General features: G+C 44.2%; 1 protein-coding gene across 3 annotated transcripts in view; it reads left to right on the top strand.

The window, feature by feature from the left end:
- Positions 1 to 12,876, top strand: part of unc5cb (unc-5 netrin receptor Cb) — a 105,812-nt gene that overhangs the window by 50,757 nt on the left and 42,179 nt on the right. For all 3 annotated transcript variants that reach the window (XM_047569630.1, XM_047569629.1, XM_047569628.1), the window contains exons 2-3: positions 5,566 to 5,796; positions 12,195 to 12,338. In XM_047569630.1, the coding sequence (XP_047425586.1) occupies positions 5,566 to 5,796; positions 12,195 to 12,338 (375 nt within the window). The remainder of the gene's footprint in view (positions 1 to 5,565; positions 5,797 to 12,194; positions 12,339 to 12,876) is intronic.

Below are 12,876 nucleotides of genomic sequence, written 5' to 3'. Positions count from 1 at the left end.
AGCTCCCCTTTTCCCACATTACCCCGAATCAGTCTGTGTGTTAGTTTTTCCAATCACATCACACATTACTCTGGTAAAGATAACCCCCCGTGAATCGGTCCTCACCATAAAGCCCAGATTGAATTATTCATTTAGCTCATTTGCTGTCTTCCGTGAGCATTAACTGAGCAGCCGCCGTGTTGTTGAACTGTAATGAAATGACCATGTGCTGTGCACTGATTGAGGTTAATGTTGCAGCCGCATAACTTTTAGTGAAAGTCCGGTTGTCTTCATTGACTTCTCCTGCCTGGCGGCGCTGCGTGATGGTGGGAATCCCTAGAGATGAAATATGAGGGTGCCTGCCGCGCCCCAGCAGAGGAGAGGCTCAGATAGGACGGGGCGAGGGAGAGGTCACTGGCCCCTAATAGTAATCAATAAATACTTGCTTCAGCCAAGCGTTAGACGGGGCCTTGGAGACAATGTGTGCAGACATGAGTGTATATAAAGCACTCAGATGGAAAGAGACATTAGAGTGGAAGGAAGCCCGCACTCATTTTCCCTGATTTCCATGGAGCTTCCAAAGGATCTTGCTTTTAAAACAACAGCCATACATATTGATTTAAGCCAGTGGGATGTATGGGTCTTTACTTAACCCAATACTAACAAGTATTGACTAGAGAAAGTCATTACCATAGATTTATGTTCACTCAATATAATGGGTAGGTGTGCTTAAAGCACATTTATAGATAGATCTGATTGGCAGTCTATTTATCCCGCTCCAATTGACTTGACAGCTGAGTGGTTTATTATTCTGCTCGACCACTCGGATGCAAACCACCCCTCGTCCTTCCCCGCAGTGGCAAAGCAAAACATTGCCTTGTAAAACTCCCCTGTTGTCCGGCCGTCCACCTAACCACAATTAACAATCCCTTTCTCCATAGTGAATGTACAGAGCACAAGAAATATAAGGAGGAGGAAGGGGATGAGCGGACAGCAAAGAGGACAAACGGGAGAAATAAAATCGGAGTGAAGGAGGGGACGATTTATGCCAGCGTTCGTCCTCGCTCAAGCTTGACTCTGCCCAGATAGAAAGGAAACACTGGTGCCACTGATACAGTGCCTCGCTCGGGACAATAAATCTGCTCGAGCGCAGATAAAGTAGACACGGCTTATCTTGCACAGTGATGTCAGACCCCGGCGTCCAAGACCTGTTATCTCAGGTGCTCACATACAATATACGACATACAGTATGAAAAGCAGGGATACACGTGTGCACCGTGTAGGAATACAGTATTTCATATACAGAAAAATGTTCCCGGGGGAAGTATGCGCTCATCACAGCCTTGACACTGTCTCACTTCCCTGTAATCAGTTGTGACCAATCTTTTAGCACAATAGTCGTCATCAATGTGAATAAGGTATTGATGATATGATAATGAGCGATGGTTGGATTCTGATTGCACGCTAATGATGTTTTTAGATGTTTTTCCATGGCTCGTCTCAGGATGCACTTGAACAGTGCTCCGTGATGATTCATCATACAACTAGCCCCTGCCTATCTCTAATGGAAACTATTGATCTAAACTAGGCATTATGCTTCTTTTGTGTGAAAGATGCAGTGAGACCACGGTCACCCGGATGACGTTGAAGCAAAAAAAAAAAGGCTGTCAATACAAACTTGTAGAAGAAATGAGGAGCGAAGGAAACTTTGGCTAATTGGGCCGGTCATTGTGTGTCTTGCTGAGTGGTTTTTGAGCTCAATTACGGCGTGCGTTGTGGTGTGCTTTTATATGTTGCAGTTTAGCTCACGCTGTGCCTCTTTTCTTTCCGAACGCGGTGTATGTCTTATCTCATAGACTGTGTGTGCTCTGATACGTTGCCATGCCAGTGTTATGAGTGTGGTTAGACTTTGATTCGCTCATGTCCAAAATGTAATCATCCTCTTAATATTGCTCCACTCCCACGGCTATTGGAGTCGACTCAAGCCAGAGAGGAGCTGATTGCCAAGACCCTCTCTTACCTCGCTTCGCTCCCTCTCGCTAAGCCTGGATTAATTTGATTAATTCTGATCCTTCTTTAAATTGCTTTTTTTTCGCTCTCTCTCTCTCTCTCTCTCTCTCTTCCAGACCATTATGCCGTCCACCAGAAAAATTCATTGACAATGCAGGATGACAAATTTTGTCCTTTCAAGTAATCTTATTTTGAGGTCCTATTCTGCAGCTCATTTATCTGCAACATTATCTTTAACATTAAAGATAATGGAGGAGGAAGTTAAAAAAAAAAAAAAAAAAAATCTGATAATATCAATTTGATTCCTGAAATATGCAATATGACTTACAGTACGAATTAGGAAAACTCACCCCAATTACAGAACAAAATACAATTTGAATAAAAGCGCTGCGAGGATGTATTTCATTAAATTTTAAACACCCAATATGGAGGCAATTTAGAATTTAACTGATTAAAATCAAGCTACAGAATTAGAAATGCTTGGAAAAATCCGTGTTGCATATCAAACAGTGGTAGCATGCCATATTAATGTTCCTAAAAGGGACATAAGTATTTCATAATTTGATCTGTGGAGAAATGGCGGCACTTGTTGAGTATTAAATTTGTGATTATATACACACACGCCACAACTGCTCGCATCCACAGAGATTGCATCATTTTGAACATGGCAATGCCAAACCTCTAAACTCTTTTACTATGAGCTGTCTTCACATTGCATATGAATGGTGGCAGTGGGAGCAGGAGTCATGAAAAAAAAAAGTAAAGTTTCTCTTTGAGCTTCTTGTTGCTCTCAGTATTCTGTTCACCAGGGAGTGAGGAGAGGAGGGAGGCTCTGAGATGTTGAGCGTTGGGGGGCAGCAGCATGATTGGTAAGAGTCAGGGTCTTTCATTTTGTCATGTGGTTTCTTTTTTTTTTTTTTTTTCATTTCTGGGCTGATTTTTCACTGGAGGGCTAGTTCCATTCACTTGAATTTATTATTTCTTGCGCTGAGGAAGTTGATGAATTCGAATATCTGTGAGGGAGTTTGTGTGCGCCTCTGTGCACATTAATGCTTGTGCGGGTGTATGTGTGTGAGCAGATGAGACACGCGTCTCCCTGTGTGTAAGGGAGCCACGCTTTCATGGCTGTTTCAGATCTCTCTGCCTCACAGTTCGACAGAGAGACGGAGCCAGGAGGGAGAGAGAGAGATGGAGAGATAATGGGAATGGAGGGTGAAAGAAGGCTAACACAATCTTTAATGAGTTTCCTTGGCTCTCTTTGCCTGTTTCTGGGTCAGGGTCCCCTGGCTGAGGATGTGGGTGGACTGAGCAGAAAAGAACAGAGTAAGCCAAGGTCTGCTGAAATAGACTTCTACATTATAGAGTCGTCACCTACGTGAAGATGTAAGGGAGGAAAAGCTGGACAATGTTGGAAAGTTGTGTCTTGTTTAAAACCGAATGGATCGCCGGCGATCCCGTTAAAGCTTGTGGTATCTGAATTGCTGTAACTCACAATGGTTTGCGCTATTGACAATATTGAAAGTGTGGCTGAACACTGGGGAAGTTGTGCTTTTGCCTGGAAGACCTTCGTGACATCTCAAGGGTGTAACTAACTTGGTTCAGGGGCGTTGCAAGACACTCTGGGGGGCCCCCGGGCAAGAGGCACCTTGGAGTCTCCCCTTGAGTTTTTACACTTTGGTCTTACAAAACTCTAGGCCTTGTGCATTTTCTTTTTAAAATCTGATGCTTATGAGCCTTGGCTTGAGCAAATGCAACCACTGTGTCTTCCATGTCTAAAGACCCTCGAACATGGTTAGCTGTTTTTTATGCATGCAATAAACTTTTCTGGTGCTTGGTGGGCCTGGCTTGGGACTAGTAGAGAGACTCCTGATGTGTAATCATTGCAGTGTCTGTAGGGGTTCCATCACTGTCATTGATATGGACCAATGTCAGTCATCTCTTGGGGCCCCCTTCCAGCTCGGGGTGCCTGTCCACTTGCAGCGGCCCCGACGTCGTTTTTACCAACAAATTCCTCCAAACAACTCTGTGTCGCGTCGCTCCGCCACACATAAAGGGTTAGAAAGCAAAAGATAAAAGTTGTCTCAGGTCTTAAATACACCCACACAAACCAATTAGAAGCACATTAAGAACCAACAAAAAGCAAACTTTTTTTCTGATGAAAAGCACTCGCGCACACATCACAAACATACCACAAAAGCATTTACAGCAATCATAACAGTACGCAGACGTACCCCTCCTGCACCTCAGTGAGGACGTCTTTGGTCACTCTCTGATTGGCTCCTCCTGCCCTTTCATTTCCTAGCAATCGGCTTCAATCTGCGGCAGGTATGAAGGGAGAGATAACATTAGAGAGACATCATGAGGAGATATCTGCTCGGCCGAGACATTATTTAGTGCTCGCAAAGCGCCCGGGAGGCAACCCCTGTCAGACAACAAGGCTCCACCATGTGTACGTAGGACAGAGCAGCAGATAGATAGAAGGACATGAAGGAATTACTGATGTGCTGATAAACTCTTTTGTTACGACCCGCCTTCCTGTTTCTGTCCTCCTGCGTTATGTTTCTGTCCGTCTGCCCGACTCTCTTCCAGCATCTCAATCTACAGTCTGTCTGTCTGTCTGTCTGGCTGAGACACTTTCACCGTCTCTCTCTCTCTCTCTCTGTCTCGCTCACCTTCTGTTTCCCACTGTATCGCTGTCTCTATTACTCTGCCTTCTTTCTTTCACACTTTTGAATAATTGATGTCTACCGGTTCGGTGGTAAGAATAGAACAGTTCTGGAGGTGACAAATGGGGTGGCGAATAGGCTTCATCCTCCTTTCTTCAAAGAGTTAGAAAGTTAGGCGCGCTCGCTCGTGGGCGCCCACGTATTTGTGCCATGTTCATGTTTGCGTGTGTGCGTGCGTACGCGTACACACGCGGTTGTGTGTATGTGATTTAAGACAGGGAGATGAAAGGGAGTTGTAATTACAGGGAAGCGTATCTGTCTACTGCAGAAGTATCCGAGGAATGGCACAAACTGGGCCAAAAGCCTGAGGTCATTAGATCTGCTGCATGTGTGTGTGCATGCGTGCATGTTCATGTGAACTAGTGTGTGTCTGTGTGAGTGTGACAAAGAGAAAGAGAGAATGCACTGGAGAAAACAGGCTAGATCAGCTTATAACTTCAGCTCCTCAGAGTCAACCTCTGAACTCTGCTTCTCGTTATTGGCTCTCTCGTTTCTCAGCAGTAGCTGATTGTGGTTAGACCAAGCAAGGGCCAGTTTCAGTAAATCCATGCAGCCTTATTGCCTGAGAGGAATCCCAGAATTTCCTGCGCTCTAAAATACACTTGTGTAAACATTCCAAAATATCAAATGATAGGGATTTCACTGTGTGCTCTGCGAGTGGATAATCCTATGCAAACTGCCGTGGTTATAATGCTGTCCCACTGTCTCTTGTCTGCTTTCCTCTCTATCTCCGTCTCCCTACCCATCCTTTCTCTTTCTTTCTTGGCCAATTTGCCTCTTTCTTCCACTTTCTTCCTCCCTTCCTACCTCCCTCCCTCCCTCCATCCTGTCCCTGGTTTTCTCTTCACAGTTGAGGATGACTTCATTGGTCTGGGTGAGCTGCCAGAAACCTTCCCTTCAGATCCCCCGGAGCCGCTGCCCACGTTTTTGATGGAACCAGAGGAGGCCTACATTGTCAAAAACAAGCCGGTCAACCTGTACTGCAAGGCCACGCCCGCCACTCAGATCTACTTCAAGTGCAACAGCGAGTGGGTTCACCAGAAGGAGCACACCGTGGAGGAGAGGGTTGACGAGAACTCCGGTCAGTAAAGAGGAAAATATATATTGGTTTATATGTCAGTTTGTCAAAATTCTCACTTTACTGGGAAAATACTGAAATATGTACTGTAACATGAGGCATGCAATGTGATGCATGTTCAACCGAAACCAAACGTGTCGTGCAATGTTTCCTAAATTGGGAAAGCGTTTCCTGTAGGGCAGCAAAGAATACGTACATTCAAGGTTACTCACCCCATTCTTCTTTGACTATTAAAAGGAGAGTTTATTTGATCAGCTGGTGGAATTGCCTCATCTGTAGAAAAGAAATCTCGACTAGCAGGGTTTCAATGAGAACATCTTTCCTTTCATGTGGCCCCAACCGTCTCTTTGGTGTGAGCGCCTTTGAGTGTGTAGGTGTGTGTTTATGCACATGTTTGTGGGCGCCTAGAGGAAGTGAGGCTAGTGAAGCTCCGGCAGGGTTGTTTTCTACAGAATTCAGCCCCCGAAGGCACCAGAGCCATTACACACAACAGCCCGGCACTGATTGGCTGCATTCAGCTGCTGTATTGGAAATTGAGTTCTTTCTGTCACCCACAGGCACCAATCACATCGCTTTTACCCTTTTCATTCCACTGTTTTGCCACACACATGTCTGCAGGCTCACACGGAGACACGCTGACTGCGGTTCCTTTACGTAAATGCAACAGTTTAGGCTTGTAAGCGCGCACACCATTCATACCTTTCCAGGATCAAAAAGCGCGTTTTATCTCGGGTACTTTATTCTAAATGCCTCTCAAGTGCTGTTTCACTCACCTATACAAACAAATTTAGCATCAAAGGTGACAAGCAGCACATATACAAAGGACATGTTGCAGCGCTGGTACAAAACACAAAGGCAGAAACACAGATTGAAAAAACGAATCGTGCAGCAGGCACAAGAATAAAACCAGCATCTGGAAGAAAACAAATTCCAACCTGAAATCCTTTCATATTAACCTATTGTACCTCAGGAAGAATACACAGATCTGAACATGTGTTTCATAGTTATGATCATGCCAAAGAAGAGGGCAATGGTAACAGTGCCTCACGGCCTTTGTGTCAGAAGGTTCTGTGCTAAAAGCGTCTACATGGAAAACAGCCCACACATCGGACACCAGCTCATTCTACGTGGCCATATCCACGGGCTATTTACTGCACAGATATTCATTCAGTTAGGTTCTTGCACCCCGCACAAACACACCCACAACACCGGTAGAGCCCAGTGGATGTGGGTAGCCTCTCTCAACCCACTCCATTGCTCTCTGATTTCCCCAGATTAACAGTAAAGGAACACAGATAGAAGATGGCCAGCTTGGCCAATAGCACTGATAGGGGTAGCAAGAAGAAATTGGATCGCTCCCTCTCCCACTCAATCTGGTTTTCCCTTTTTTTTTCTTGTCTTCTCTCTGTATCTTGTCATCATGTTGGTGAGACTTTATAATCTTGTAGAAAAATACGACAGAATCTAAGACACTGAGGACAAAAAAAAGAAGTATTCATTAAGTACTGAAGTCGTATCTAATCCTTCAGTCTTCAACCAGACATTTGATTAGCCATAATTATGGACGACGTGTGCCCACTTCCTTGCATCGTCCAAACTGGCGCTTTTTTCATAGGGATATGGGCGGCACCATCTTGCAATTTTGCAGCCAGAGTCTGTGCATCATGGTGTGAGAGTGGAGCCACACATATCGATGACTGGCCACATTTCCTTGTTTTCATATAATTCAGTGTCTTCAACATTTTTCAGACCAAGGACCCCCAAACTGATGGAGAGATCAAGTAGGGTCCCGTTACCTACAATATGTGTTCTATATTAAACTTGCCATTATGTCATGTCCTGTTTCTACTGCGTCAAATAACTAACTTAAACAAAACTTATACAAAACATCGCCACCTGAACATGCATTGACATTATATTAACTACCTGAAATGACAGAAACCATCCTTGGTTTTAGTTTGGCCAAAGTCCCATCCTCTAACATGGTGGATGTGGAGCTTATGAGACAGTCACCAGGGGGAGCTCTACTTGCTTTGGCTTCACTTCTGAGGAAACGGCTCCGCCTTCCATTAAAGTATTTATACAGTCTACGGTCTGTCCGCATCAAGTCTTGTGAATACCTTTTAAGAGATCTTAAATAATAACAATATAAACATATGAGATATTCGCGCTATGTGTGCTTCATCAAGCAGTTGAGGCGCAATCAGCATCACAGGACTTGATTCACTGCATAATGTTCCAACCAGCATGGATTAACTCACCTGCAGCTCTCCCTTATGGTTGTTCAAGGGACCTCATGCAGGTCAAAAGGCTTTTAAATCCAGCGGATGCATCATGCGGCGAGCCACGCGGAGCTTACGTGACAGGCAAGATTTTGAAACGGAACACATGCAGTACACAAAACTGATTAGCACATGAGCAAGCGGTGTGATTGGACCTAATAATTTTCTGCAGAACAGGTGATTACATGTAGAAAATAACAGGCCTTTTGATTACGTGTGATTTCCCTTTGAACAGCCATCAGTTAACACAATAAATCAGCAGATTAAATATTTCAAAAAGGTTCAGTGGGAACGTTTTTTTTGTGTGTGAACATGACAGTGAATTTGGGCCTGATTTTGGTGTGGATGAGGATACACACAAAAAGAAACCACATATTCACAACACACGCACCAGTTGTCGCTGATGGATGTAAGAATTGAACAGTAATGACAAGAAGAAAAAAAAGGCTATTTCTGCTCTTCTTCACAACTGATTCCTCACATGATTTACCTTTATAAAATCACCCTGCTGTCACCTGATCACTGTAGCATTCACCTCCCAGTGTTCTGGGCAGCGAATATTCTTTTGTGAGCAAAAGAGCAGCATTGATCTGAGCAAATGAGTGGCAAATTAATTATAAGTAGGTGCAGGTAGTGGAATATACACCAGAGACTGCTTGTCACTTTCCCTGAGATATGAGTCAGAAGATCAAACAGGAGTAGTCTGCATCTGGCCAGATTATAAGAGCCCTTACCCCTCCTTCCTCCTCCTGCTCTCCTCCAGTGACCAATGCCGACTCCTCTGCCTGACTGCTCCGATCAATGATGCCGGCCAGTGCCAGCGCTAAAGAGCTAAGCTAGCTCACGTTAATAACCACATTAATAATGAATTATCTCAAATGAAGCAACCCTGCTTCAGTCAGCTATTAATGGGACGTAGTGTATAATAATTTCTATGGCTAATAGCCCCGCTGACAGGTGTGAAGAAGCTCCTTATCACTGCTCCTGACGTGGTTCACACTCGCTTTGCCCCTTTGATTGCAAATTGAATGGGCGGTTTTGTTTTGGTGTCGTCATTGTAACACCGTGTAGCGGACTAGGAGCTGCTAGCTGAGCGAACCCATGAAGTCACAGGATGAGGTCAGCAGGCTCACTTCAAAGCTCCGCTCTCTTGGCTGCATGATCCTTCTAATACGGTTGAAGTGCAGTACATCAGGAAGAGTTTAATCCAGGTTTAGTAGCAGCAATGAAGTCATGAATGGCTCCTAAAGTAGACTAATAGCTCGTCATCTTCACTTCAGGTTCTCCTACGGTACAGAGGACTAACAGCGTCAGACAGACAATTCTTCCCCATTGAGCCCCCTTTTCTCTGTGCCACACTGTCAGGAAATAATGATGTTTGTGCACATTTTAAACCTTCTGAGAATCATCTGAATCTTCTTATTGTTTCCGATATTGATTTTCCCTCCGCCACTCTTTATGTGATGTTCCCTCACTATCGCATCCAGGCTTGACATTCTCAAACTATCAAAAAGAAAAAAAATAAATCCTCCCAGGCAAACGCATTGGCATACAGTGCAGAGATCCACAGGCTCACTCCCCCTGCACTCACGCATGCATGTGGAAGAGCACACATACATGCCGAAGCAAATGGTGACAGAACAGACGTGGCTGTTCCTCTGCCTGTCGGCACACTGTGTAAATTTTACATGAGGGCTAAGCTGGTGTGTGGGATGTCACTGTGCTTGGTGTGTGTGTGTGTGTGTGTGTGTGCCAGAACGGGGAGGCAGTGTGAATGCACTGAACCTGAAATAAAATGGCATGTTCATTTTTTAACCATGCTTTCCCTTTGCATTTTTCATTCAGTGAGAATATCAGCCTATAATACACCTACAATATAAATGCCTGCATTGTTGAATAAATCTGAAAGCTTTCAGCTGAGTGGGGTCATCCAGAGGAGGATTACAAAGATAATAATTGTATATATTAGCATAGGGAGACAGATAATCACTTGTCTGATATTGACAATATCATGCAGAAATCTGTGACTGAAGATTCATTAAGATTATTGGTTGTCATTCATAAGCAGCCATCACAATCATTCGCATTCTTTCTCAAGCCTTTGCCTCAGTAATATAAATGTCAAAGAGTGCAAAATCCATGCAAAGCTAAAGAGACTTTTAGCAGTATACTGTTGAAGGAACATGGAACCTAAAGGTTACGGCACATGTTACGTGGTAACTGCAACGTCTAGGAATCCGTCTGGGAGCCTGTGTTTCAATTTAAACTACCTTGATTCCCTTTTTTTAGCCTCAGCTTATCTCTTCTGGTTCGGTTGGCAGTGAATCACTCTGTAATAAATTACATTTTGGGAAAAGATTAGGGTTAACGACTGAATTCTCATTGGGACACAGATGAGTCAGTCATGTATGACACGGTTTGAAGACGCGGTTCATGGTGACGATGACACATGAATGACATCTCCATGGTAGGCTCAGTTAAAAAAAGATAAATAAGGATAACATGTGCAAGCACACAGTGCTGGTAGAAGCGTGATTCTCTTTTTTAATTTTAAAAAAATATATATTTTTTGGAGCCAAAAGAAAAAAAAAACTTTTCAATACAAAATGGGCAAGTTTGATAATCATTAATGAGAAACTTTTTTGTGGTATCAGTTATTATATTCCCATTATTTTGTAACAATAATTAATAAGATTGGGTTACTAAAGGCAAATTAACTGCTATCAAGGTTAACCGTGAGTACAGTAACGACGGCTAAATATAGTTGGTTCGTTAAAACAGTACACCTACCTCTGGGCAAGTTTCATGAAAACTTGCACTTTTGTCCTTTAATTATTAATTCCACAACGGTCCCCTGTTTAAATTACCATGCTCTCCGTGCAGCCTTTTTAATTTGTGTCTCGTCAAGAGACATCAGCCTCACTATTGTTTCAGAATTTGCAGGCGATGATGTGTAGTGGAGGGAGAAGGTTGGGCATGTTGAACCAAACTTTATCAAACTTTTTCTAAACTGTGTCCAACCTCACGGCGGCGAATAAACATGAATAGATCACTTTCAGCGTAAACGAGTCACATGCCAGTGACACACTACTCAGTAAGCATTGCCACAAATGGAACCCACTCCTAGTTTCTGTCGCCCTGTTAACAACAAAACTCTCCACAGGGCGATTCATCTCCAAACTGGATGCCTAGCGGCCGCTTGGTGTGACAACTAGTGGTTTGTTAAACTGATGACAAGTCAGCATTTGGTTTACAAACAACATGGTGGTAGTGGCACACTCTGAGGATGGAGACGCAAAGCCTTGAGGAATATTCCCCTAGGCAGACAAAAGGCCTTTCAGTAGCAAGTGGGCATGATTTTGTCTACTTTCACATCATTACTGACTAGGTACATGAGTATGAAGGTTCCAGGAAAATTACACAAACCTCATTTTTTTTCCAGTGGGTCTCACATCACCCATTTCTAAATCTAATAGGGCAGCACTTGCGAATGAGGTGGCATGGTGTAAACAGAATGGCGAAGGCTTGTTTAAAAAAAGAAAAAAGAAAAAGCGAAATGTTTGCGGCACTACTGGCGGTGTTTTTTTCTAACGTGAATCCATTCAAAATTCAGGTCGTTCTTGGGCCCAGATTCTACAACAATACATTCAGTGTCAAAAAAAAAAGATGACGGATTGAGAGGCGTAATAAGCATGATGCGGAATGGGAAGCATCAGTGGATGTTGTTCCACGGCGTAATGCATGCACATATGTACACAATTTATATGCGCTCGCACATTAGCGCGTACGGGCATGCACAGCTATGCACACACACTGGGGTAGCATTATAATCCGTTCTAGAGGGGCAGCTGTGGGTAGAGGCATTTGTTTTGGGATGATTTGTTTGTTTAGGTCCTGGCACCCAGATGAGCAGTAATCAGAGGAGTTAGCAAACAGGATTGTGTTAGCCATGACGCTGAGAATCCTCCCCCACAGGGCCCGGACCCAAACAGATCAGTGCTCTGGTTCTAGAATCAGGCCAGACTGACACAAATAAGATATTGTGCGAGCTCAGTGCATGTCATATCAATGGATGTTTCTATCTAAAATCATTTTTTTCATCTCTGTCCTCCTTCCCAGGCCTGGTGGTGCGAGAGGCCAGCATAGAGATCACTCGGCAGCAGGTGGAGGAGTTGTTTGGGCCGGAGGACTTCTGGTGCCAGTGTGTGGCCTGGAGCTCCGCTGGGACCACCAAGAGCCGCAAAGCCCACGTCCGCATCGCCTGTGAGTATCCACCTCGCCCCTCTCCTTTTACCCCCCCCCCCCCCCCCCCCCCCCGTTCAGGCCATTATTCAGTCGTTATCTCCCTGTCTCATCTTTGTATTCCTCTCCAAACAAAACCTCTCGACTGCCAAGGAAATGCATCTCCGAGGCTGACTTGTGTATCATCACAGATTCTGGAGATAGTGGCAATGAAAAAGGGGATTTTTACAAACATAACACTCAAGTGTCCCTTTGAACTTGAGTTGGTAAAAGGCCTGTAGAATCTGAATTGCTTTTCCTGCGCGTAAACCTTGAGAAAAAGCAGAGTTGAAGGATTGTATACATAGTAGAGTGGCTATGTTGCATGTTTATTCCAGCTTTACCTCTTTTTTTTCTCCCCCCTGTAAGGTCCTCATTTGTTCTCTGCATGTGTGTTTGTCCTCCTACTGAAAAAGCACAATGCGCAAGTCTCAGAGTAACGAGAAACACTCTGTGCCAACTCCAAAGTTTGGGCTCATTTTCCCCAGAAACATTGTACCGGTAAAAATCCGCAATGTAA

Source organism: Mugil cephalus, chromosome 19 (assembly GCF_022458985.1).
Source record: "Mugil cephalus isolate CIBA_MC_2020 chromosome 19, CIBA_Mcephalus_1.1, whole genome shotgun sequence".
Lineage (NCBI taxonomy): Eukaryota > Metazoa > Chordata > Actinopteri > Mugiliformes > Mugilidae > Mugil > Mugil cephalus.
The sequence above is the reverse complement of the archived record's forward strand: the minus strand, read 5'-3'. Positions and strand labels throughout refer to the sequence as shown.